Genomic DNA, 24,939 nt, shown 5'->3' with positions numbered 1-24,939 from the left:
ACAGCAGGGGCATCTCCTCCTTCCTGCCTTCCCGGTGGTCCTCACTTGTCCTGGCTGCTCGTGGCTGCAGGTATTGAGGGGAGTGACGACGACGCTTTAGTGGCCGGAGAGCAGGACGAAGAGCTCAGCCGGTGGGAGCAGGAGCAGATCAGAAAAGGGATCAACATCCCACAGGTGAGAACTGCAGAGGTTACGGGGTGCAGTTAAAAATGTAAATATGAAACTTCTCCTGCCTGTTTTGTTAAAGCAGAAGTTAAAATATATTGAATAGTGAATTGAATCTTTGTCGTTGGCTCAAGTCCCATAATTAAGAAAGTTACCCTTATTGGATAAAGTTGTGTATCCAATAAGCTTTTATTTTTAAATATATGTTATTGATTATGCTATTATAGTTGCCCCACTTTTTTTCTCCCTTTTATTCCCCTCCACCCCGCACCCCTCTCCCACCAGCATTTCCCTACCTTAGTTCTCCCTGGACATTCCCCCAGGTCCATGGGTCGTACAGATAAGATCTTTAGCTTCTCCATTTTCCATACTATTCTTAACCTCCCCCTGTCGATTTTGTACTGACCGCTTATGCTTCTTATTCCCTGTACCTTCTCCCTCCCTTCCCCACTGATAACCCTCCGTTTGATCTCCATTTCTGTGAATCTGTTCCTGTTCCAGTTGTTTGCTTAATTTTTGTTTTTGGTTTTTTTATTTTAGGTTCAGTTGTTGATAGTTGTGAGTTTGTTGTCATTTTACTGTTCATATTTTTTATCTTTTTCTTATATAAGTCCCTTTAACATTTCATATAATAAGGGCTTGGTGATGATGAACTCCTTGAACTTGACCTTTTCTGGGAATCACTTTATCTGCCCTTCCATTCTAAATGAAAGCTTTGGTGGATAGAGTAATTTTGGATGTAGGTCCTTACCTTTCATGGCTTAGAATAGTTCTTTCCAGCCCCTTCTTGCTTGCAAGGTTTCTTTTGAGAAATCAGGTGATAGTCTTGTGGGAACTCCTTTGTAGGTAACTGTCTCCTTTCCTCTTGCTGCTTTTAAGATTCTCTCCCTATCTTTAATCTTGGCTAATGTAATTATGATGTGCCTTGGTGTGTGCTTCCTTGGGTCCAACTTTTGGCGGACAGGTTTTTACAGTCCAAGGTTTTGAGTCTTTATCTCCCCACACTGGAACCCTGGGCTGTGCAGTCTGTCTTGCTCCCCAGTCGTTCTTCCCAGTTTATCCGCACGCAAATGTGGGACCACCTGGTCCACCAGCTGCTGCCTCGCCCTGGTCCTCTCTGCCCCGGCTACCCGTCTCCTGCCGTCCTACCGTCTGGGTGAATGTTTCTTCTTTAACTCCTTGGTTGTTGGACTTCCACACAGTTCGATTTTCTGACACTTCTGGTTACTTTTTGTTTTTAAATTTGTTTCCTTCTTTTGGTTGTGCGAGGAGGTAAAGGGTATCTACCTACGCCTCTGTCTTGGCCAGAAGTCCTCCAATAAACTTTAAGAAGAAACTATTACATTTTGTCCCTTATAGTCAAATGATGGGAGAATTCCAAGTCTCTTAGATCAGTGCATCTCAGAGTGGTTCCTTAACTAGCAGCACCGAACATCATCTGAGGGCTTGTGTGACATGCGGACTCCCACTCCCCTGGACCTGGACAGTGAGAGGTTGGGGTGGCGTCCACCTGGCTCAGGAGCCCTCATGGCGGTTCTGAAGCCCCAGAAACACTGTATCAGTAAAGTGTTTTTTCCCTGGTATGGCTTATGTTCTCTAACTTTAGAAGTTACTTTGTAGCAGATGAGTTTCTCTTCCTGTTGGTGAAAAATACCTTTCTAAATAGCTACAGCATTTCTTTTATGGAAGGGCGCAGTGACCGGAAACGGTGCATGCAATGTAACCCTCATGTTACCAGTGGTGCAATGTAACCCTCATGTTACCACTGGTGTACAGTGGGGGAACCTGGGGGTAGGTGTGAGGGGTCTGCGATGCCCGTCCCCCATCCTGGCTTCTCTGTTTGTCCTGTGGGCATGGCTAGCAATTTGTCTTCTTCCACTGATGAAGTGGTGGCCTGGGGTTATTTTTAATGTCCCTTCCAACTCTTCTCTCTCTTTTTTTTTTCAAAGATTTTATTTGTTGTTGGAGAGGGGAGGGGAGGGAGGGAGAGAGGGAGAGAAACAACAATGTGTGTTTGACTCTTGCATGCCCCCTACTGGGAACCTGGCCTGCAACCCAGGCATGAGCTCTGATTGGGAATTGAACCAGCGACCCTTTTGGTTGTCGGTACTCAGTCTGCTGAACCATACCAGCTAGGGCCCATCTCAACTTCCTTTTCTGAAAATTATTGGAAATGAATCCTATAATCCCAGAAGAGGACAAGAACATTTTATCTAGCACTACTTTTACTTAATTTTGAGGAATTCTAACTATTTTTAATTGCATATTGTTTAGAAAATGGTTTGATTTTTGCCATTAGGTTTTTCTAACCTTAAAGGCGCATGTTGTTTTTGGCGTGGTTTCAGCTACCAGCTTTCACACGTATCCCGTTTCTTCTCTAGGTTCAAGCAAGTCAGCCCACCGAAGTGAATATGTATTACCAGAACACCTACCCGACCATGCCTTACGGCTCCTCCTACGGCATTCCTTATAGCTACACAGCCTATGGATCAGCTGATGGCAAATCTCAAAAAACAGATAGTACAGCCCCTTTCAAAACTCCCAGTAATGAGATGACTCCCGTTACTATTGATCTGGTAAAGAAACAGCTTAAAGACAGGTAGGGCAGACCAGCTTCCTAAAGACCCATCCTCCCGCTCTGTGCTCCTCAGGCGTCGTGTGGTCCGGGGCGGGCGCGGTGTGGCGGCCAAGGAGACGCCTGCCCGCCCTGGAGCCCAGCAGAGGGCGGCTCCCGTCTCTGCTCCGGCCCCCGTTGGATGACCTCTGTGGAACCCTCACCCCTGACCTTGTTGACGGCAGCTCTGAGCTGGGGCTTCTCGGACTCCAACACAGTGCAGTCCGGCCACAGGGGGCACAGCAGTGCGTCCTGGGCAGCCCCCACCTGGCTTCACGGGGAGTCTGTAAACTGCTGCCATTTTTTTTTATTTGATTTTGAGAGAGAGCAAAGCAGTACAGATGAAAAGATGCCACTCGGAGTATGTGTGTTCTAATAGTGGAACTAAGTGCACTGTGATGTTGCGAGAGTCCTCCACGCACGGACCCTGGGGAGTAAGAGTGTTCCATCTGCCGTTCTGTGTCCCTCAGGTTGGACGCCATGAAAGAGGCGCACAAAGCCAACCAGCAGCAGCGTGAGAAGCACCTGCAAAGCCGCGTGGACTCCACCCGGGCGATTGAAAGACTGGAAGGGTCCTCGGGGGGTACTGGTGAACGGTATAAGTTTTTGCAAGAAATGCGAGGGTATGTCCAAGACTTGCTTGAGTGTTTCAGTGAAAAGGTAAGAATGCAAAGATACTACTCTCTTTGATAAGGCAAAGCTAGGGAGGTCTAGGTGGCGTTTTGTGGGTTGTTTCTGTAGCCCCCAGAGAGCGCCCACTGAGCCCGGCCTGAGAAGTGGCGAGCAGTCGCCCTTCCTCCCCTTCACTTCCAGGGTGGCGTTGCGTCTGGGCAGACGTGCTGCCTCCGCGGAAGACGGGGAGAGCTGACCCAGCCCGTTTACACGTGGCCTGGCCCGTCCCACCTGAACAGGGGCAGGCGTGGGGCTGCCCTGGGTCAGTAGGCTGGGGGTTTCCTCGGATGGAAGCTTGCTTTTTATGGTTTGTGTCAAAAGGTACTTTTGAACCATGTGTACAAGTAATTCCGAGTGTGCATAAAGATGCACAGTTCTGCTCGTTTTTAGTTTCTTCCCGAGATGAAGTTGGTCCCCAGGGCCGCCAGTAGCTTTTGCCTGAGTAAGCCTGCGCTGCTTCCATCCGAAAACCGTGCACTGGCCATCATTTCTTTTAAGGTCTCATTTCTTCCACGTTCTTTTTTCAGTGTGATAGTTAGGTTTTTAGTGTGGAGTTTAGCGTTTTTAGTATGATATGTGCTATTAAATTAGCTGCACAGAGAAACCCCTTTTTCTCAAATGACCTCTGAATTGGTTTTTCTTCTTTAAGATAAGTATTACTGTTTGATGAATTGGTTTATAAGCATTCGCGGATTTTGCACCCTTAGGTTTAAGAAAGTTGTGGTGGTGGTGCTTTGTGCATCCTGTCTCTAAACTTGCAGGTGATGCAGGGTCAGAAGTCGCGTCTTCGCTCACTCTTGGCTCTGTGGGTTGGTGCAGAGTGTGCTGGCACACGAGTGTTCACACGTGTGTTGTAACTTGTTACTGTCCCTGCTGATCACTTCAGTGCCCTAAAGCCACAGGCTGGCAGAGAGCCCTGCGGACTGTGTCTTCCTTGCGGGCTTTCCTGGTTCCGGCCGGCTGTGGTCAGGCCCGGGCAGGGGCAACACTCAGCGGGCCCTCTGCAGGGTTTACCGTGATCTTGTCTCTTCCACCTGGTTTCTGGGGGAGCAGCTGCAGCTGCGCTGTGACGTGTCCCTTGTGGCAGACCCATGGCTGAGGGTCCACAGCACCGGGTGGGAGGGAGACACAGGCGGTGGAGGGTAGTGTGGCTGGCGGTTGTGTCTCTCCTGCCTGTACTGCCCTTGGATCTCAGCGGGCAAGGCGGGGGCTAGCCTTTTGTGATTAGAGAAAGGACCTTTGTCTTAAACCACACTTGTAGGTGGCGTTTGTCCCTGGGAGCTGTCCCTAGGCATTTGGCCTTTGCTTCGGAAGGCACGTCAGTACACTTGTCACGTGCTCCTGGTTGAAAACTGAGCTCTTCAGAAATGGCGACGGCCACAGGGTCCACTAGGTTTGCAGATGTTGCATTACAGAGGTGACGAGGGTGTCCAGGTCATGCAGCTTCTAACGTACTCGTTTCACAATCGGCTGTATCAGCGGTCAGCAGCGCACTCAGTCTCCGTGCGGCTGCTCTGGCCCCGGCGGGGTCTGCCTGGCCGCACTGCTGGTGTTTCGGTGGCTCGGGTCACTGGTTTGGGAGGAGGTCTCAAACCTCAGATAACACGCAGAGGTTGCGTTTTAATTAGAAGAGGTGGGTAAATCCGAGTTTCAGATGGGCATTTTACTGCATTTTGTCTTTGTCACAAACACTCAATTTTAAGAGAGGCTTGCTCAGTGAGTAATGTCATAAATTGTCATCCGGGAAATAGGAATAATTGGGTAGATTTGAATATTCATTCTAGTTCTATAAAAATGCTGTTTCAGGGTAAGACCATAAAAAGATAAACATTTCTTAGATTTTCATCCTTTACAGAAGTTTTCAGTAGTTTTGAACTTAGAGTTTTAACTCTTTGCAGGTCATCATGCGTCTCCACTGTTTTGTTCCCTGCAGTCGCCTCTGTCTTGTGTCCTCTCCTCGAGTTTGGCCGTAATGAGAGTCAGTAATCACAGCTTTGAGTCTGGAGAGGGTAAAGAAATTATTCGTGATGCATCCTCTTGAGATAAGTCAGTATTGTTGAGAAACACAAGTGAGAGCTGAAAGTGTGTTTAGGGCTTTTAACCTCAGTAGAATGTTCTCTGGGCTTTTGTTAGGCATTCTGGTCACCTACGCAGGCAAATCACATCACAGACGGTGTGACCAAATGGAGAGAGTGAATTCTGCGGGTGCGGCCCAGCGAGAGCAGCAGTGCTGTCTCCAGGGCCGGTGGCGCTGCTTGTCTTCAGCCCTGCGTGGTGCAGAACACAGGGCGCGGCGGGAGGACTGCGTAACACACAGACTGTCGTGAACTTCAGAGACAGTCATGGGCTCAGCTGTCGGGGATGATCAGTGCAGGTTTGGGGACGCGCTGCCCGTGGGGCGGCACTTTGGGAGTGAAGTGACCTCAGTGCGTGGACCTCCTGTGAACATCCGCAGTGGGTCCCTCAGGTGCTGCGGCTGCTTTTGTTACAGACTCCGTGGCACCTCGCCTGCCCGCCCTGTTTGCGCTCACAGTCTGTTCATTCGGGAAGGTGCTGCAGCGCTCGCTGCGGTGCTCTGCCTAGCGGGCTTCTGGCCTTCTGGCTTCCTCGGTGTGTGGGGTGGTTGCTGGTGTGCGTGAAGTTCCCTAGCATTTGGTTATAGCATAAGGTTAGAAACAGCGTTTCCTGCTTTTTTTCTCTCAAGTTGGGCCTTGTTCTGTGAGCTTTGGTTTTCAGGTGAGCCACGGGGACGCTGAGTCACGGGCAGCAAGCAACCTGGAAAACTTGCTGGCTTCGTAAAGTGGTCATTGGCGTGAAGAATGTGATTTTCTCAGGAAATAGGGAAACATTTCAACATCTGATGAGAAGAGCTTTGTGAGGTTGCTGCCAGATGAGTTAGTGAGAGCAAGACACTTTATCTGCCTCATCTGTGAACGAGTGCAGTCTGCAGTTAAAACATGGGATGAAGCTGCAGAGCCCCAAGGGGGCACGCTGGCGACAGAGCCGGGGGCGCCTGGGGCCAGGCAGTCAGCAGCCCCGAGCTCGCCTGCTCGCAGAGCCAGCGCTTCTGCTGGGTGCCGTGGCGCCGGTGGTTCGCTGTGAGCTGGGAAGACTGCGAGGCGGACTGGAAGGGGCTGGCACGTGCTTCCCCTAAAAGAAAAGCAGTCAGACTCTTGCCGTTCCTTTACTGGTACAGACGTGTGAAGTTTCCTAACTGAGCTTTTGCTCCAGTACCTGGGTGCCGGGCATTACAGCTCCATGTGTGGGTTAGAAGAAGTGATGTTTCCTAAACATCCAAAAAGCGAATTGCTGTTCGTGTCCCTTTGGGAATGCACGGTTATCCTGTCCTTAGAGGGTACTTTTTCAGAGATCTGGAAATAGTATGGAACCCTCAAATGAGTGCGCAGCCGAGGAGTTGGGTGTTACGGAGTGTGTTATATTTTCACAGGTGCCACTGATTAATGAACTTGAATCAGCAATTCATCAGCTGTACAAACAGCGAGCTTCCCGCCTTGTCCAAAGACGACAAGATGATATTAAAGATGAATCTTCGGAGTTTTCAAGCCATTCAAGTCAGTCCATCTTGAAGGTTTTTATTATTCATTAAACAACCTTGTTTACTTAGTGCAGCCAGACTGAACATTAGAGCTCTCGGAGCATCTTGTTTTTTTAAATAGAGGGATTCCCCTGCTTTTGTACTAAGTGGATCTGAAAATGGCAGCCCGGGTTGTGTTTGAGAAGGCAGAGCTCCGACGGGCCAGAAACCTGGGTCCCCATGCTGTCGGTCCTCCTCCTGGCCCGTGTTTTTATCTCCAGCATTAGAAAAGACTGCAGTGTTTACCGTAAAACCACTGTCTGTTTGGCTCTGACTGGTTTCTGTCCCCTTGCCCGTCCCGCTGGCGACGCCAACGCCACACTGGGTGGCCGCGGGGAGATTCCAAGTTTAGGGACCAGGGAGGTTCCAGGGGGCAGAGCGGTTTTCTGCTACACGACAGATGAGCTTTGAGCTTTGCCTTTTAGATAAAAGCAAAAATTGCTTGCATTTTGCAGTTTGTCTTACAAACAATACTAGGTTTTCTAGTAAGTCAGCTGATGCCTGCATTTCCTGAAACGTTAGTGTAAAAATTTAGAAATCAAATTTATATTCCTTTCACTACGATGTGTGTTACGGAAAACCACAGTTAACTGGACCCCTCTTAGTGAATAGTTTAGCTGAGCTCATTTAACCAAGTGTCCTCGGGTCTCCATTCTGTTCCTCCGTTGCCTGCCGTGCTGCAGGCACTGTAACGGCGACTCCTGGCACGGCCTTTGCTGCCTGTGCCGGCAGTGCTCAAGCGCACGTGTGAGGCCGAGCTACCGCGGTGGCCATTTCCACTGCAGGTTCCTGGTCCTTTCCCCAGAGAGTCTTCCCAGGTCTCGGGTGGCGTCACGTCACCTGCACACCCACCGAACAGCCACCTCAGGTCGTCCGAGTGCCAGGCCAGGGCCTTGGTGTTAGGCTTCCCGAAAACAGTGCTTTGTCACGTAGGGTCCTGGAGAACGTGCCCTTGCCTGGTGGGGCAGGGCGGCACAGCGAGTCGGACTTGGGAGCCCTGCGGCAGCTAGGGCCTCGGTGCTGACCCTGAGTTTAGACGGAGGGTTGCTGCACTGGGCACCTGACAAGTGAGTGCGTCCCTCCAGGCTTGCGTCTGGCCCAGAAGCAGGTTTCTGGGGCAGGCTGCAGGTGACTGTCACACCGATGAAGGGACATAGTTTCCTTTTCAGTCCGAGGGGCCACTTGAGCTGTGCCTTTCATCAGATGCCTCCTCCTCCTTGTAGTCCATTTTTTTTTTTAAGATTTTATTTATTTAGAGAGGAAGGGAAGGAGAGAAATATCAATGTATGGTTGCCTCTCATGAGTCCCCTGCTGGGAACTGGCCTGCAACCCAGGCATGTGCCCTGACTGGGAATCGAACCGCGATCCTCTGGTTCGCAGGCCCGCACTCAATCCACTGAGCTACACCAGCCAGGGCTATAGTCCATTCTTTATAATTTGGAGCTATTTACATACCTGGAATTGGAAGTAAGAGTTGAATGGTGCGATATTCATTAATTAGGTTGAGAGTTGGAAAAGAAATCGAAAAGTAACGAGAGAGTGAGAAATACTGCCCTCGAGGAAGTATTCATTTACTGCCCAGGACTTCAGGGAAATTACATGGGGCGCTGAAGTGCCGACTCCATTTCTGATGTTTTTATAAAGAAACGAGGAAGGCAGGAATTCATCTCTTAAGACTTGTAAGCCCTAATCACAGCTCCTACACAGAGTTCTCACAGAGGAAGGGGCCGTTCCCCGTCCGATCTCCCTCAGTATTGATTTTTAAAAATTCGTAAGCGTGCCAGCACCTTAAATATTTATTGTAGTGATGCATATTCTTTAAAACATTTCTTTAGTGAAGGATGCCTCTTAAAGACACAGGGATTGTTTCTGTAGTTTGGGGCTTTTTAACGAATTCATCATGGCGCGCCGTGAATGCGCATTTGAGGTAACGTGGGGCATCTTACGTACGAATCTTTCCTTGTGATTCGTGAACACTGGAGCGTCCTTCCTAGTTTCCGAGCTGTTTTGGTTCACGGGTGAGTCAGTCAGCACGGAAGTCAGCTTTGAAAACGGCAGGGCCTGGGGCCGTCGGATGTCCGCGTGCAGAGGGCTGCTGCCGGCTTTCTCTGTTGCTGCCTGGCCGCGTGTCCGGGGGAAATGCGTGGGGAAGCCCTTCTTCGGCCTTGCCTGCGGCTTCCCCTGCTGCCCCTCGGCGGTTCACTTCCCGCCACTGCCCATGCGCAGCAGACCCTCACGTAATCAGCCTGCGGTGAGGTGGGTCTCCTCGGGCCTCGTTCCGCCTGCAGTCCCAGAGCCAGCGGGCAGAGTTGGTGAGGCCCCAGTCAGTGTATGGCAGAGTCGCCTTCCTGGTGTGGCACTGCCACAGGGAAGTGAGGGAGGCTTGCGGACGGGAGGACAGACGTTCCCTCGCAGCTCCTACCACTGTAGGCAAGAGGTGAGCGGACTCTTTCCTGGAGAAAGAGGGGCTTCCGAGAGAAGGCCAGGGGCACAAACAGCCTTGGGGCCCCCAGCAAAGAGCTGACTGTCGACCCAGCGATGTGAGGGACAGGGCTCGGGGAGGCAGCCCCCTGCTTTGTCCACAGCCCCCCATCCCCATCTGCAGGCCGGCCAGGCCTTTGTACAGGAGGGAGGTGACCGTGGCCTGAGAGTGCAGCCCAGGCTGTAGAGCCGCCAGGACGGACGGCCCAGGGACAGTGCAGGAGGCAGCTCAGACCAGTGGAGGGCGCTGTTGGGAAGGGATGTCCTCAGAACAGGAATCCCCTTTTGGAAACTGAAAATAGGGCTACCAAATGTAAATTTAAATAGGCAGGTTGGAAGCTAAGGCCTAAAAATTGCCCTAGGAAGTTAAAAAAAAGATGCAAAATAGGTAAAAAAGAAATGGGGAATTGCACTTTCAAAGAGCGGCGTCTGAGACAGCGTGAGTTGGTGCTGTTCAGATGCAGCGTTCAGTCTGCACGCAGAGTCTGCCCTTGTTCCCGAGCCAGGAATGGGGAGTGGTCGCTGCAGAGCAGTCAGAGGCAGAGGGTGATGCGTCCAGTGCCTGCCACGAGGCCCTTTGCTCACCCCGTCTGGGTTTCTTTCCTGTCATTTCGTACCATTCAACATGTGGTGCTTCAGTGCCTTCTGAAGAGTAACGGTCGTGCTCCCTCTGCCCAGGGAGTGTGGCTTTTTAACTCTCTTGACCGTCACGGTGGCGTCGGCTTCTCTCCTCAGATGTAAAAAGAGGGGTGCTGTCCGGTTGCATCTCCAGGGGGCTCTCACTGGCTTTTCCTCTCCTCCGGGGGGCCCACCTGGTGACGCCGAGACTCGCTCTGAACTAGGTGGTGGGGCGGCCAGCAGCGGCCGGGCCCTGCGCTGGGGGTAGGGTAGCAAGGAGTCTATGGTGTGGCTTGATCTGTGCAGACTCTTTCCTGGAGATGGGGGCGGCTTTTAACTGGGCCGGTGTTGTCTTGCAGATAAAGCTCTGATGGCACCAAACCTCGACTCCTTCGGGCGAGACCGGGCCCTGTGTCAGGAGCACGCAAAGCGCCGGATCGCAGAGCGGGAGGCCAGGAGGTGGGTCTGGGTGGGGCCGCTGCTGGTGGGGCCAGGTGGCGGCGGTGCAGGGCCCAGATTGGGAGCTCGGTGTCTGTCCTCTAGGACTCGCCGGCGACAGGCCAGAGAGCAGACTGGTAAGATGGCAGATCACCTTGAAGGCCTTTCCAGTGACGACGAAGAAACGTCCACAGACATCACCAACTTCAATCTGGAAAAGGGTGAGGCGTGCATTTGGAAACAAGGTTGTTGTCATGTGGCCTCTGCTGGGGCAGTGGGGTTTTTACTGGAAACGTGGTGTGTGGCTTGTGGCCCCCGTGTGGGGACCAGTACCCATTGCCTCATCCTGGAGACCTGTGCTGGCTTTCACTCCAAACACCACAACAAGCTCTCTCAAAGAGCGTGAACCCCTTGCCACAGGGGGTTAGAACTTGTATCCTAGCAGACACTGCTCTGCGGAGTCATGGAGTCGTAAGTGACTGAAGTCTGTCAGGTCCCAGGGGCCGCTGTCTGGCCTGGAAAGGCAGCTGGTGGGGACCGTGACCCAGGGAGACTCCTGATTCGGGGCCCTGAGTAACGTCAGCCAGGAAGAGTAGGCAGTATGCTCTGTGCGTTTCCAGAAGAATCCCCAAATGGAAGCCTTCATTTTGTACCTTGGCTACAATTATTTAGAGTTATGTTGGCTGCAATCCTTTTGGAACTCAGTTGGAGGAACTTACTTTTCTTCCCCTTGTTTATAGTGAGCAATGCTAGACATACAGAACACTTGGCAGAGTAACGTGGTGATCCCCCGCGTGCCGGTCACGCAGACTTGGCTCGTAGCACCGTCTGGCAGAGGCAGCCGGAACTCTCCGCACGTGGATGTGTGTGTTTGCTGACCCTGTGAAGGAGCTTCAGCACGCCATGGGACTCACCTCTGGAGATTTCCGTGTGTCTTCTAGAAACAAGGATCTCTTTCGGCCTAATCACAACACCATTGTTGCATCCAAGAAAATTAATCAAAAAAATTTTTAAATTTTCTTTAAAAGTTAAAAAACACTTTTTCAATTCACTGATTTTAGAAAGAGAGATGAAGGAAGAAACATCAGGTGGTTGTTCCACTTATCGATGTCTTCAGGGGTTGCCGCTGGTGTGTGCCCTGACTGGGGGCGGGGCCCGCAACCTTGGTGCGTTGCAACGCTCTGACCGCCTGGGCCTTGTGGCCAGGGCCCAACTGAAATTCCTTACGTCACGTCTGCATTCAGTGATGTCAGCGGCAGCCGCCCAAGAATACTTCGATGCCCATTGTGTGGGTAGTTCTGTGTTTCCCAAACCACAAGGTCCTGCCCTGTGTTTGATTCTTACACCTTTTTATAGAGAATTAACGCGTGTTTAGAAGCATGTTACACACACACCCCTGTTACTTAGTATTTGTTTAAGATGCTGACTTTTCGGTGAGACCAGGCCACTTGTGCAGGACGGCCTCTGTTTCAGATTTGTCTGTTTCCTCACGCTGTCAGCTTGTTCTTCCTTGGGACTGGAATTTAGGTCTGGAACCTTGATTAGATTGAGGTTGACTCTTTTTTGGCAAGAATACTGTATACAAGGTGCTGTTAATTCCTGCATGGTAACATGACACGTCAGCCCCACTGTTAGCAACGTGAAGGTTGATTTTGAGATGTTGCCCCCAACTAGGTCTCTCCATTGTAAAGATCATCCCTCCCCAAGTCACCCAGGGCACCACGTCCCCTCCCGCTCCCCTCGAACGCTGCTTGCTGATTCCTGTGGCAGCCGCTGCAGTCAGCAGGGGACTAGGAGAGGAGAGACATTGGTCGCGGTTGTGATGCGGTTGTGATGCGCGTGTGCTGCTGACCCAGTGATCGGCGGGGGGAGGAGCCGGTGGGGGAGCTGGCACTTGGCGCCATTCCAGCGGACAGGCCGCGGCAGCTGAAATTTGAACCGAGCTGTTGGGGACGGTGTTCGTGAACTAAGCCGTGCAACAGCAAGCCGTGCCTGCGGGGGCCATTCAGAAGAAAGTGCTGCTGCTCTTGGTCAGAACCTGCACTTACCTGTTCATCCTCTTTTAAACTGTGGTTAACGGTTGTTACTTTGTTAGCGAGCCTGTCTCTTTGGTGCTCCAGCCGCAGAGGACGCACTGGGACACTGAGCTCTGGGTCTCTGGGCTTTGTTGTTCTAGAGCGCATCTCCAAAGAGTCCAGCCGCGTTTTTGAGGACGTCCTGGAGAGCTTCTGTTCGATCGACTGTATTAAGTCACAGTTCGAAGCCTGGCGTTCAAAGTACTACACGTCCTACAAGGATGCTTACATCGGCCTGTGTTTGCCGAAGCTGTTCAACCCCCTCATAAGGCTGCAGCTTCTCACCTGGACTCCTCTCGAGGTGGGTGGCTTCTGTCGCTGCGAGAAAGCCGTGTGGCGCGCTGCCTGGGTGGTTGTATTCTCCAAGGTAGGGTGGTGAGCCTCAGCGAGGTGTGTCTCAGGAGTACAGGGCGCAGGATTGTGGTGGACACTGATGGGGGCTGGCTGCAGTCTGGAGTCTGTGTTCTCCGAGAGTTCGGGAGCCAGCCGTCGCTCTTCGATTTATGTGCAGTGCCCTTCTCAGTCACCAAAATTATTTATGGTGACACTGGACTGTGACCCTGAATGAGCAGGAAGAACTTGGTCCTTAGGTCCTAGAACCTAGAGTCGCATGAAATAAGGGCCTGCATTACCAGTACCAAGGTGGGGGCAGCGGGAAGCAAGACTCTCCCTGCCCCACCCTCCTGGTGTTGGCCCCCGCACTCCTCTCCCCTCCCTTCTTTCAAGGGTCACAGTCCTGTTCTGCCTTTGCTGCGTGGTCTGGAAACGGGTCCTCCTGGGTTCCGGCCACTTCTGTCTTGTTTGTGGCCAGAGTCGGGCCCAGGTCCGCTCTCGTAATAGCGGCGGCGGCGGCGGTAGCTGCTGTCTGCATGTGTTGGGGTGGCCTCTGGCGTCTGTTGCAGGCCGAGTGCCGGGACTTCGAGAGCATGCTGTGGTTCGAGTCGCTGCTCTTCTACGGCTGCGAGGAGCGGGAGCAGGAGCGGGGCGACGTGGACGCCGCGCTGCTGCCCACAGTCGTGGAGAAGGTGCTCCTCCCCAAGCTGGCAGGTGGGTTCCAAGCTACGCACCCGGGCACCGGGGGCCGTGGCCACCGTGTGTTTTCCCACAGCAGGTGCATCGAGAGGGGTGCCGTTGCCACCCGGCCCAGAGGCAGCTCATGGACGGATATGTGTCTCTCTGCCCAGGCCTCACGGAGCGCTCTGGGGGGGCCCGGGGTTGCTGTCGGTGCTGATGCACAGGTGGACGTGGGCCCCCATGCGCTTTTCTGGGGAGGAGTTTCTCGTTACTGTCATCGGTTTCTCACAAGATTAGGAGTCGTGGGTACAGGAACCGACTTAAAGTAGTAAAAACAGGTTTTGAGGTTCAGGTAGAAATTCTTGGTGTGGGACAGTATTTGTTAGGGTACTGAAAGTTTTTTCCCCGTTTTTATTTTTATTGATCAGCAGAAAAGAGAGGAGTCTGTCTTCTCTCCACATTTGCCTAATCTTCAGCATTCCCACAGTTAGTTGGACGAAGGCTCATAGTGTGAAGGGCGGGGGGAACCAGCATTTGTAAGTTGAAGACTGCTCGGCCTCAGATGTAGCCGGTTTTAACTGTGTCTCCGCACGGTCTGCCTTCTTCCTGACAGTGATGGCGGAAAACGTGTGGGACCCTTTTTCTACAACACAGACTTCACGAATGGTCGGGATCACATTAAAACTAGTCGATGGATACCCTTCAGCAGTGAACGCAGAAAACAGAAACACACAGGTAACCCAGTTAGTGCCTGGGAACGGTCTTCGTCTCCCTGGCCTTTTGGAAGTGAGCAGGAGCGGAGGAGATGCACGGTTGTGTCCTCAGTCAACGGGAAAATCTGATTGGCCTGCTTGGGCCACCTGGGTCCTGGATAAAGCCAGAAATGCACACAGTGTGAGGTGGCAGTTTTCCGTTTCACAGTGTGTGCGCCTCCCAGTTTCACTCCCTGTAACGCTCGGCCGGCCTGGCCAAGTGGCTGTGTAAGAGTTGTATGTTTTAGGAAAAAGGAAAATATAAAACTATTAGAATGGGTAACTGTTGATGACTTAAGTGCTAAAACATTTAAATAGCATATAAAACCACCATTTCTTTTTATCACTAGTTTCCAAGTTTCAAATTGCCGTCATCCCTCATTGGACATTCTTAAGAGCTGTTCAGATGTAGAAAAGTGCTCTTTACCATCACTACGTTTTCGGTGGCGTAATTTTGAGCAGAACCAGCTTGTGTCTGATCACAAACCTTTACAGAGTAGATGGCGGGGAGAGAGGTTTCTCAGTGGCTTCACGGCTTGGCAGTTGTTGGGAACCAGGGGGCAGTGGGCATCAGAGACCTCGGGCTTTCAACGAGGAAAGTGAGAAACTTGATGAGCGCGCTTACTCCAAACCAAGCACTTAGTTCTGTGATTCGGGATACGGCCTTTTGTTACTTGTGTTTTTTGTTTTTATTTTTTTTCATCTGCCCCAGCTCTTAGTAGAGTGTGTGGTCTGTTTTTGTCTTCAGTTGTACCTGAAGGCGCTCTTGCTGAGAATGAGGAGAACTTTAGACGATGATGTGTTCATGCCCTTGTACCCCAAAAAGTGAGTAAACCCCAAGAACGGCTCCGATGGTAGCCTTCTCCATCACTTTCCTGAGGAGGCTATCTTTCTGGAAAAACTGATGGTCACTTGAACCATGAACTTCACCTCCGTAGTACGGACTGAAAGCCCGAACGGACTAGCGTGATGGGAGAGGGCCTCCTCGGGCAGAGTCAAGTGAATAATGCTCTTGGTTCTTCCTTGGTGGCTCAGAGTCAATTTCCACTTTTTAAACTTCCTATCTTCTGGATTATAGTTGTTTAAAAAAAATTATTAAAGACTTTATTCATTTATCTCTAGAGGGGAAGGGAAGGAGAGAGGGAGAGAAGTATCAATGTATGGTTGCCTCTCGTGAGTCCCCTGCTGGGAACTGGCCTGCAACCCAGGCATGTGCCCTGACTGGGAATCGAACTGTGATCATGTGGTTCACAGGCTGGTGCTCAATCCACTGAGCTACACCAGCCAGGGCTTAAAATTTTTTTTAATTAGTTAATTCTTTTGCTACCCATTTTACTTGTAGAAACATTCTCTTCTAGGAAGCATATGGTACTTCTATGTAAAATATTTGAACATGGTGTGTTTCTCTTCTAGTGTCTTAGAAAATAAAAACTCCGGGCCTTACTTGTTTTTCCAACGGCAGTTTTGGTCTTCGGTCAAGGTACGTGTGTGGGGGCTATCTAAAGGACTTCAGATTGGCTGACATGATATATAATATTTCAAAAAGCATTTTTGTATTTAATTCCATAGGCTTAGATATATGTATAGAGAGTCTCCATTCTGCAAAATCATTTTTCCCCAGAGTTTATTCAGGTTTGATGTTTCCGCAGGGGAAAGGAACTCTGAGTTCCACAGTCAGGTCCAGGGGGTCAGCATGGCGCCTTGCTGCCAGGTCGTCCGAACAGCAGCGTGCCCAGCACGCTTCGGGGTCTGGGGGATTAAGCCCTGGGCAAGATTGGGGCGGAGGCTCTGCCGCCTTTGTGACCCTGCTGAGTTGGCAGACAGGGAGCCAATGGCCTCGGGGTAGGGAGAAATTCAAGGCCGTGGGGAGCAGTTGGCAAGGGGCACAGAGACCCTGACCAGTGAGCCACCGAAGGTCCCCTTTGTCCCTGAGGAAGTGACACTGGGGAGACAGGGGAAGCAGGGCCGCTGGGATTAGGCAGGATGAGCCGGGAGCCCCTGGGTCAAGGCCGCTCACCGTTTGCTTCTCTCCCAGCTGCTGGGGAATTTCCTTCAGTGGAGCGGCATCTTCTCGAACAAGACCCTTCAGGAGCTGGCCATAGACGGCTTGTTAAACAGATACATCCTCATGGCCTTTCAGAACTCGGAATGCGGAGACGACAGCATCAAGAAAGCCCAAAGTGTGAGTTAAATGGTACACACTAGAGGTTTTCAAGGCACGTAAGTTAGAGTGGGGTGTTTTGTTTGTGTGCAGGGAATTTCGAGGTTTCACAGAAACGCCTTTGCTTACTGGGCTTAGTGTGAGGTTGGCCGTCACCGTGACCACCGGGTGGGTCCAACCCTCGCGGCTCTTTTATCTTTTCATTTTTAGAGAGGGGGGTAAGGGTGGGAGAAAGAGAGGGAGAGAAACATCAGTGTGTGGTTGCCTCTCATGTGCCCCCCGCTGGGGACCTGGCCTGTAACCCAGGCATGTGCCCTGACTGGGAATTGAACCAACGACCCTTTGGTTCGTAGGCTGGCACTCAGTCCGCTGAGCCACACCAGCCAGGGCACCCACAGCCTTCTTTACATAAAGGTCTGTCCTGTTGTGTGTGTGCATTTCCATCCATATGTCAGTCTACCTGTGTCAGCATTTTTATAGCTATTCGTAAGAGTTTTAATTTAAGAATAATTTTAAACAAGTGAGTAAGTGCTTTTTTTTCAGTGTCACTAAAGAAATAGTTTTTTTCTCATTTAAGAAATGATAAGAAATTTTTCTTCTTTTATTGATTCCAGACAGAGAGAGAAGGGAGGGAGAAGAGAGGGAGAGAAACAGTTGTGCTGCCTCCTGCACATGCCCCGACCCGGGGTCGAACCCCAAACCCAGGAATGCGCCCCGACAGGGAATTGAATCCATGACCTTTCAGTTTGTGGGAAAACGCCCAACCCATTGAGCTATGCCGGCTGAGAAATGATTTTTTTTAATACTGTTTTTTTCTACTTCATGTATGAGTTCCATAATTCAGTCTTTTTAAAAAATACTTTTTGAAACAATCACAAAATTAAAACAAATTTGCAAGCACAGTGCAGTTTTTCCAGAGGGTGTTAGGGTCTCTCTGACAGGGCACCCTCCAGCCCTCCGACAGGAAGGCCCATGTTTACAGGACGCAGACAGCTCCGGCGGTGTCTGTCCCGTAAACACACGGGTACCCCTCTCCCTTACTCCGACCCAGCTGGCGGCCCCTGGAGGTGGCTGAGCTCCGTCATGACTGTTGGTAACGACGCCGATAGCCGTGTCGGTTGGCAGCAGGCTCCCGGGTCATCTCTCGCACCTAATTGTCTTGTCTCCTCCGTCTCTTTGCTCTGGAAGAGTCAGGTCCTCAGTCTTTTCTTGACCTTCATAACCTTGATATTTTTAAAGAGGATAGACCTGTTATTTTGTAGAGTGTCCCTCAGTTTAGGTGTGTCTGATAGTGTCAGTAGATTCAGATTCTGCATCTTTGGTAGATTTCCTCAGTGGCAGTCCCTTCACACTGACTTCTGAGACCTTGTAACATGTCCTATCATTTCCGGGGAGCACTGTCTTGCTTTCCGGCACGCCACGCCCGGACCCCGGGACCCCTGCTCAGCCCCGGTCCTGGACTCGGTCACTGCTCCAAGCCCCTGGGTGTTCTGCATGCTAGACGAATGCCCTTTTGTGGGCTGCCCTCCCCGTGGGGGGCCGGCCTCCCTGCTCGGGGGTCTGTCCTGCCACTGGGCCCTGCCACCTGCTTAGGCTCTTGTCTTTGCTGCCCCTCTAAGGTGAAGCTCTTCCCCGAGCTCTGGGCCCACCCTGCTGCATGGCCAGCACAGTGCCCGGGCCTGCGCACCCAGCCTGGGTGGCGTGGCCTGTGGTGGTTCAACTGCACGTGTTCTCAAGTCCAGCGCTGCCGACACAGGAGAACAGATTCATTTAGGGCTTTCAGGAAGGCTAAAGCAATTGGTTATCAGTATTATTTCCCTAATACATTCATAGATTGGACAAATTATTTGTCTTTTGCTTTGAGTACCTCTCGAGTGTGTTCAAGTAAAAAATCAGGTGTATGACGGAAAACTGTGTAGTTAGTGTGGGTTGAAAAGAACATCCCTTCAAAATGATTAGCGTGAAGCACAGTAGTGAGTCCTCTGGTTGAACAGGATCCCCACGGTCTAGAGGCAGCGAGTAGGCACTGCCGCCGCCTGCGGCTCAGCCCTTCCTTCCGCACCTTCCCCGCAGGTCATCAATTGTTTCCCCAAGCAGTGGTTCGCGAACCTGAGAGGAGAGAGGACCATTTCTCAGTTAGAAAACTTCTGTCGGTACCTTGTACACTTAGCAGATACGATTTATAGAAACAGCATCGGGTGCTCTGACGTGGAAAAAAGAAATGCAAGGTAATTATTGTGATTACTTAATGTGATTAAGTAATTTGTGGTTACTTAATGAGATGGTGACCTGGTCCTTAGTCGTTAGAGTTGGTAGTAGTATGGAAATGTTAAGTAGACATGTTTGTATTTTAGTTGAAACCCTACATTGACTTAGTAGTGGTAAACATACCAAAAATACACATTATTTTCTTTTTGTGGTTTAACCTAATCTTTTTCCATAGGATATTTTTGAAGGCATTAAGAAAAGACTGCTGATAAGGACCAGGCCTGAGGGGAATGAATGAGTCACAATTTTCCGTCTCCTCATTTGAGGAGTTGGGGGCATTTCAGGCTCTGAGAACGCCCTGGGCCTTGGTCTTGGGAGACTTGTGCGGATATAAGCCCTGGAAAAGCCTGTCAGTGGGACCCAGGTGCCCTGAGTGTCCCCCCACTCCCTGGCGTGTGCTCTGCGTGGAGGGCTCTATCTCCACATCAGAAACCACAAGTCCTTCTTTGGGGATTTGGGGAGCAGCTTGTATGTACTTTTTATCAAAGGCTGCAAGGAAGAATGAATTGCAGTTTCTTTTTATGGACATTGTTTTGGGTGTTATGTTCATTTGGGATAAATCTCTAGCATATAAAAGTAAATAATAAACTAGTACAATTTGAAAGAATTTTCTTTTTGAACACTGCATTTCATATAGCCTTCCTAATATAGTTTCATTTTCATTTAAATCACATTAATCTTACCCCTCTTCAGTGTAAAGGGACCTTCTTTTTCAAAGAGGAAATTTGTTATCTTTTATGATAAAAAATTAAAAACAAAGTAGGCAGTAAAAACTTGAGTGGTAAAATTCTGTGGCAGGTAACTGCTTTATTTTTTCACTTACTGTCACTAACATTTCTTCTCAAAGTGCTGTATTTTCCTAGATGAGTTTTGCTTGCTTTTCAGTACTGTCTTTGTTGGGAATTAAATGTGCACAGGTGGCATTTACTTGGGCACTGGCTGCATTCGAAGCCGGGAGAAGAGGCCCCCCCCGCTCCCCCCCGGGGGGGCTGCGGCCGTGTGGGTTGTAGCCTTTCCCTGAGAGGTGCTCCCCTCAGTCTCCTGGGGAAGGGACAGGCAGTTGGGTTGGGTGGCACTGTGCGCTGTTTGTCCCCGGCGGCTCCCAGTGCTGTTCTGGGCCAGCAGCACCTGCACCTCCTGGGAGCTTGGCTGAAGACGCAGGCGCTCAAGCCCTCCCCTCCCTCCCGAACTGGAATGCTGGGCTGGCCGTGACCCGTGTCAGAGCAGGGCCCTCTGTTCTGGCCTTCGCCACAATGGGAGGGTGTCTCAATGAGAGGAGAATGGTTCCGCCGGAAGTGGAGGAAAAGGTCAGGCTCCGCCGAGAGCCCTGAAGAGCCTTAGTGACGCTGGGCCTCTTGGGTGCCTGGAGGAGTTTGAATGCTGGACACAGCAGTCTCAGAGCGCCACCAGGACTCTGGTTTGGGGGCGATGGGAGAGCCCTGGAGTGGTTCGGAAGATCGCTTTCTTCCCTTTTCTGGGTCTTCATGAAAATAGCCTGTGGCAAGGACATTGTGAGCATTTTCGTTTTTGCCCAAAGTGTGTCCTCTGTCTCTGGGCTAGTCAGGTACACAAACTTGTTTTATGTGGAGATTTTATATATATATATCTAAGTACAGTGTAGCTCTCCTCTGTTTTCCTTCTTTAAAAATGTATGCTTGGAAAGATTGATTGCAAAACCTCAAAAATGGTCATAAAGTTAATAGCAAATTTTTCCTTTAGGGCTTTTGTACAAATTAATGAGATTCTGCTGCATTTCTTTCTCTTCTAGGGAAAACATAAAGCAGGTAGTGAAACTCCTGGCAAGTGTCCGAGCCCTGGACCACGCTATGGCTGTTGCCAGTGACCACAATGTGAAAGAATTTAAGTCTTTGATTGAAGGAAAATAGGTCTATGAGACTGAGAAGCCTGCTTGCTTTAATACCATTCCTAATGTGTAAATTTTGTATATATGTAAAGTTTCTTAAACTGTAAAATGGTGGTTGTTTTAATACAAAGAACATTACTATTCAACTCTGTGTCCTTAACTGCGATTTCTCCAGAACGAAGGGTTCAGAGTGTTTCTAGGAAGGTCGATGAGTGTTTTCCTTACTGCCTGTCCACCGCTGGCTGCAGAAGCATTTTCTCTGCCTGTTGCACTCAGCGTCCCGCTGGTTCTCTGCGCTGTCCCAGCGGCGGCGTCATGTATGCCTCTCTCTCTGCCGCCACGGAGGTCCTCTCACACTGGAAATCTGGTGTTTTTCTACGGAGCAAGTCTTTGAACAGCAGAGGATTACTCCATAGCAAATGTCTTAGGAACATCGCTCCGCTGTTGAACAAAGGGCTGGGCAATGACCCGGCGTCCCCCCTCCCAGTTAGCAGTCGCTGTCGCCTGCTGCCTCAACCCTGCGAGCACGTGGGCCACATCACTGTGCGCACGGCGCGCCTCCTCCCTGGGTCGGCATCCCAGCCCACTGTGGGTCTCCTGTGGAGTCCACTGCTGCGCACAGCACAGGTTTTTAAAAGCACGTGGAAGTTTCCGTTTTTGGAAATAATAGACCCATAGTTCAGCTGCAGGGTTTTGGGCTGACTGTCCCGTCTCGTTAATGATTTCCCTCCCTGGCCAGCTTACAAGTGCATGCATTTGAAGTTGGTGGTCTGTGCACTTGAACTCCCACACGCGTGCGTCACATATGCAATAAAGGATACGCCTTGCTGGTCCACCACACCCCCCGGCAATTCCATATCCAAGGTCTTTTACCATGTTTATGCCTCGCCGTAAGTATTCGGAGAACTTGTTTTAAAGTTTACGCCTTCTGATCTGTGATTTTCAAGAGAGGAACTTTTTGGAAATTAGGACTATTGTTTGATAATTATATGTAATGAAGCTTTAGCAAAGCATTAAATTAATTTTCAATTCGGTCCTTTGTTGTATTTGCTGGCGAGTAATCTTAGCGACAGCATCTCAGACGAGTCCAACGCAGTGAGCATCAGCGTGTGCGGGCCCAGTCCGCACAGCCAGTGTGTGGGGCCGCGCCGGGCACTCCGACCGCGCTCTTGGCCTCTCGTCTGGTAGGGGCACGGCTTGCACCCACGTGTTCATCTGGGTGGGCGCTCTGTCCCATGTCAGCGGCAGACTGAATTAAAACGAGGACACTTTCACCTTTAGTGGAATAAAACAGAAACATGCATATAGATGACAGGCACACCATTTCTGCCTTAACTTTGTGTTTCTAAACGGAGAGACTGGCCACTTTCCTCTCTGTGTGTTAAGGATTCTTGCAGGAAACTTGGGGATTTCTTATCCTGTGAAATGCACCAGGATCTCTCAGTGTCAGGCCTGGGTTTGCACATGACACCAGGACCTTGCTGGGAAGTGATTTTGGTGTAGAACAAGTGCTTCTCACGTCCCAGCCAGAAAGTTCCTGTTTCTGAAGTAGCCGGAGCATGTCCTTTCTTGGGAAGGGAATTGTCAAAAGATAAGTTCAGAGGGTGCCATTTGAACAAACCTGAAGTTCTGTCTTCAGTTTCTTTCTCGTGGAGCTTCTGATTTACCTTCAAAATAGGTGACGGAGGTTTTTGGAAAGGGAAGCTCCTGATCCAGCGTGAGGCACAGTCAGACTGGCCGCTGCCGCTGTGTGAGGTGGCAGCGCCCACCCACGTCCCTGACGAAGCCACGGCCTCCAGCAGCTGTGCCCGAGGGTTTGGCTCAGCCAGTGTGCCTGGCTGGGGTGTCCGCCAGCGAAGGTCCTGGGGACCAGCCCCAGCCAAAGCCAGGCAGGAGTGGAGGGGTAAATAGCCCAGTGTGTTTGTGCGGCCCTGGGTGGCAGTCTGAGATGCTGTTAGGTGTACAAAAGGTTTATGGGGTAAAGTCCTATTGAGGAAAAGGAGAGGGAGGGGGCTGGGCTGGCCTGAGGTGTGGGGTAAGTAAGGAGTGACCTGTGTGAGGTAGAGGGAAGGAATCCAAGATGGTCTCAGACGTGGGTGCAGATCTGAGAGTTGCATCTGGGCTGACGGAGCCCTCTGCCCAAAGGCCTGCTTCTGAGGGGTCCCGGGTCTCTGGAGCACCCCTCCTTCGGCATGCCCACCAGCCAGCCACTGCTGGAGCGCAGCTCCCAGGGCGCAGGGCCGGGTGCCACCGAGGGCTCTCACAGGACACCTGAGTGGCACGACTGCATGTGACCACACCACTTCCTGGTGTCAGGACAGGAACCCACAGGTCATCTCCCAGCAGCTAAAGTCAACGTGAGCAGCGTCCTGTGGGGACAGCCTCTTCACCCAGAGCTGGTCCGGACCGCATGAACTTGAGGCAGCCCCTTCCTCATGACAGTGGACCAGTCTGTGGCACTCCCTAACTTTTAGAGCCAGGCTTATTGAAGCGTAGCTTACAAACAGTAATGTTTAAGTTATGTGTAAGTTCAATGAGTTTTGACAAAGACCTAATTTTGTTTTAAAATCCAATTTTCCTTGAAATCATGAAACTCTCCTAAAAATAGTCAAATGTCAGAGAGCTGCAAAATACAGCATGAAAGTGGAAGTTGCTTATGGCAGTGGTTCTTCATGGTTATGAGGACTCTTCCTGTGTAACCCGGGGTGACCCAGGGTGACCCCGGGGGTCCAGGGACTGTTGCCATCCATTGGTGGGGACAAAGACCATCGTGGCCTTGATGTAGGTCATGAAAAGTAGGAAAGTCAGAATTTCTACATGGAATGAGAACAGTGAGGAATGTCTGAATCGAGAGGCCTCAAGCACCAAAAGGCCACCAATTTTGGAGGTCACCCTCCAGGACTAGAACTACCTGTGGGGATCGGGTGCACAGCTCCCAAGGATGGCCTCAGCTGCCCCGCAAAAGCAGGCAGACTAGAAATGACCCTGTGGGTTGCCACTGCGGGGCACCAGGTGGCATGCTCAGACCCCTGGGCCCAGTGGTTTGTCCTGGCCTTCCCCCCACACTCGCCCCAACTCCAGCACGGGCTTGGAGGTCACTTGTCCAGCCCAGGGAAGATGGCTAGTGCCACGTCTCTCGGGACACATGCTGTGGTCCAGTTACAAAGATCTGTAGGAAAATACACCTCTCATCTGGTACTTGAAGAGTAAAGCACGTGGTAAACCATAAAAGTTTGACCAACCCTGTAGAAGCCTTTGTAAGCTACCTTATGAGACACTGACTGCAAACGTCTAGGAGGCACCTGCTACCTGGGGACCCAGCACCGGCCTGAGGAGGGAACATCCCTTTCTGTGTACTCGCTAACGGGCCCCTGCCCCATCAGAACCCGATCTAACAGTTAGTTCCAGCCTGTGCAGCCTGAAAAAAGCTGTCCATGCTAATGGGATCAGACTTAGTCTCCAATTCACCAGACATGTTCTAGCATCTCACAATATTTAAGGAACACAGGCTGTGAGGAAAAGGCAGACATGGCAAACACCTCAAAACCCAGCCCTGTGACGCAGCACACTTTATGTCATGGGTTGGGACAGTCACTCATTTCTAAATTAGTAAATCCTTGCTGTAGTTTACTGGGGACATACTGAGAGTGGGCTACTTCTGACCTGCAGAAACGGCAATTTCATGTTTCAACCTGATAGAATTTGCCTATAGGAGAGAGGGAGAATTTGGTTAAAAGCCAACATGTGTAGCTCAGGGTGTTTGCTCTGAAGTCCTTGGGGCTCCTGCAGCTGTCATCTGCAACATCCACCTGGGGCTGTGTCAAGAGCCGAAAGAGCCGGCCTGTCTCTGGAAGCCCTCGGAGCTCACGCAGAAGCCTGTGTGCTCCTTGGCCTGCCCTGAAACCCTGTCCGGCTATTTTCAAGTGCAACGAACAAGCGAGTATAAATAGAAATGGTAACTACCAAAAAAAGGAACAGTATTTAAGTCAATAAAAGTGGCCCTTTCAAACCGTAAAGCTTGTGCTTATTTCATGAGAAAATGATCAATTTTGAAAGGATTTGGAAAAGCTGTGGCCTTCTGACAACTCTAGAAATGGGTCCTGCTTACCCTCCACCCATTTCCGTTTAATTGGAAGAAATAAGAAAATTCCATTCTCACCCACACCCATGTAGTTTTCTCTGTCCAATGCAAACTCCAATGGAAATAAACGGATTCTTCTAG

General features: G+C 50.8%; 1 protein-coding gene across 1 annotated transcript in view; it reads left to right on the top strand.

The window, feature by feature from the left end:
- Positions 1-21,750, top strand: part of PAXBP1 (PAX3 and PAX7 binding protein 1) — a 29,661-nt gene extending 7,911 nt beyond the window's left edge. Inside the window, exons 5-18 of the mRNA XM_037065276.1 lie at positions 71-174; positions 2,547-2,764; positions 3,250-3,439; positions 6,900-7,023; positions 10,505-10,604; positions 10,689-10,804; positions 12,760-12,959; positions 13,561-13,705; positions 14,286-14,407; positions 15,173-15,249; positions 15,838-15,904; positions 16,460-16,606; positions 18,659-18,813; positions 20,622-21,750. Coding sequence (XP_036921171.1) covers positions 71-174; positions 2,547-2,764; positions 3,250-3,439; positions 6,900-7,023; positions 10,505-10,604; positions 10,689-10,804; positions 12,760-12,959; positions 13,561-13,705; positions 14,286-14,407; positions 15,173-15,249; positions 15,838-15,904; positions 16,460-16,606; positions 18,659-18,813; positions 20,622-20,739 — 1,883 coding nt within the window. The 3' untranslated portion in view covers positions 20,740-21,750. The remainder of the gene's footprint in view (positions 1-70; positions 175-2,546; positions 2,765-3,249; positions 3,440-6,899; positions 7,024-10,504; positions 10,605-10,688; positions 10,805-12,759; positions 12,960-13,560; positions 13,706-14,285; positions 14,408-15,172; positions 15,250-15,837; positions 15,905-16,459; positions 16,607-18,658; positions 18,814-20,621) is intronic.
- Positions 21,751-24,939: the final 3,189 nt, after the last annotated feature.

This window comes from Sturnira hondurensis, unplaced genomic scaffold (genome assembly GCF_014824575.4).
Source record: "Sturnira hondurensis isolate 20B ecotype Veracruz unplaced genomic scaffold, ASM1482457v3 Scaffold0015596, whole genome shotgun sequence".
Lineage (NCBI taxonomy): Eukaryota > Metazoa > Chordata > Mammalia > Chiroptera > Phyllostomidae > Sturnira > Sturnira hondurensis.
The sequence above is the reverse complement of the archived record's forward strand: the minus strand, read 5'-3'. Positions and strand labels throughout refer to the sequence as shown.